Raw genomic sequence first — 1,040 nt, 5'->3', positions numbered from 1 at the left:
TATGACGATATCCTTAGACCCTGCTTGATGTGTTTACAGCCTGACCCTGACTCCAACACTAAGGTTAACCAGGAGAAATGTGACCCAAGTAGAGTTCTCCTGAAAAACTGGTGCCGTACAGTAACGCCCTTTTTGTTCTTGTCCAATCAGGTGGTGCCGCACGGCATCGCCCATTTTTTTTTTGCTTGCTTGTCCAGTCAGATGTGTCCCTTTAAAAAAGTCTGTCAAATCAGGTGTGTCGCTTTAGAATCTCCTTTCCTTGTGACACGCCCACTCGTCCGCAGGGACCCCTACTGCAGCTGAGGGTTTGGTATCGATATTTGGATAGATCCGCCCATCCCTAAATGTAGGGGTCTCCGGAAACTTTGCGCGCTCGTCCACTTTCTTTAGTTTGGTTGTTCGTGTCCAGGATCCTGTGGCCAGTTTCAGGCCGGACTGTGTTTGTGCTTTAGCTCCTGGCTGAACGGTGGCAGGAAACCCAGTTGGTGTTCCTGGTTCTTCTAGTGTTTCTGTCGGTGAGTTCGGACTGAGGTCCCGGTGAAACGTGTCATCATCAGAGAGCAGGAGGACGCGTTCAGCTCCGCCTGACCCTAACTTTGTCCAACTTCCACAATGACTTGATGGAAACCAGCAGCAGCAGCGGCGAATGGACCAGGTGAGGCTTTTACTTCAAAACGACGTCACATTTCCTGAGTCTCTAACAACATACCTTTTTAAGCTTCACGTTTTTTGTGAAGAAAAACAAACTTGTTTAGTATGTTTTACCTGCTCATCATCAGTCCTGTCTGCTGCCAACAGTCAGTTCTGATAAATAAACCAGAGAAATAAAAGCCTCTGCAAACACACAAACTGGACTGCTCCTCTGGAACTAAGTGAAACAAACACACAGTTACAGGTCTCTGTGTGAACCCTGCTCTCAGTTAAATTACACTTCATGTCTTCATAAAAATGGTAAAAAAAATAAAGTTACATGTCTAGATCAGATTTTAATTTGATTTGAAGTTATAGCTACTTAATACTCCAAATTACTGAAGTTAAAT

The 1,040-nt window shown here is 44.9% G+C and overlaps 1 protein-coding gene across 1 annotated transcript in view; it reads left to right on the top strand.

The window, feature by feature from the left end:
• Nucleotides 1-339: 339 nt before the first annotated feature.
• The window catches only part of gcnt4a (glucosaminyl (N-acetyl) transferase 4a), a 7,221-nt gene continuing 6,520 nt past the window's right edge, over nucleotides 340-1,040 (top strand). Inside the window, exon 1 of the mRNA XM_014011624.1 lies at nucleotides 340-655. Coding sequence (XP_013867078.1) covers nucleotides 621-655 — 35 coding nt within the window. The 5' untranslated portion in view covers nucleotides 340-620. The remainder of the gene's footprint in view (nucleotides 656-1,040) is intronic.

Source organism: Austrofundulus limnaeus, unplaced genomic scaffold (genome assembly GCF_001266775.1).
Source record: "Austrofundulus limnaeus strain Quisiro unplaced genomic scaffold, Austrofundulus_limnaeus-1.0 Scaffold83, whole genome shotgun sequence".
Classification (NCBI taxonomy): domain Eukaryota; kingdom Metazoa; phylum Chordata; class Actinopteri; order Cyprinodontiformes; family Rivulidae; genus Austrofundulus; species Austrofundulus limnaeus.
The sequence above is the reverse complement of the archived record's forward strand: the minus strand, read 5'-3'. Positions and strand labels throughout refer to the sequence as shown.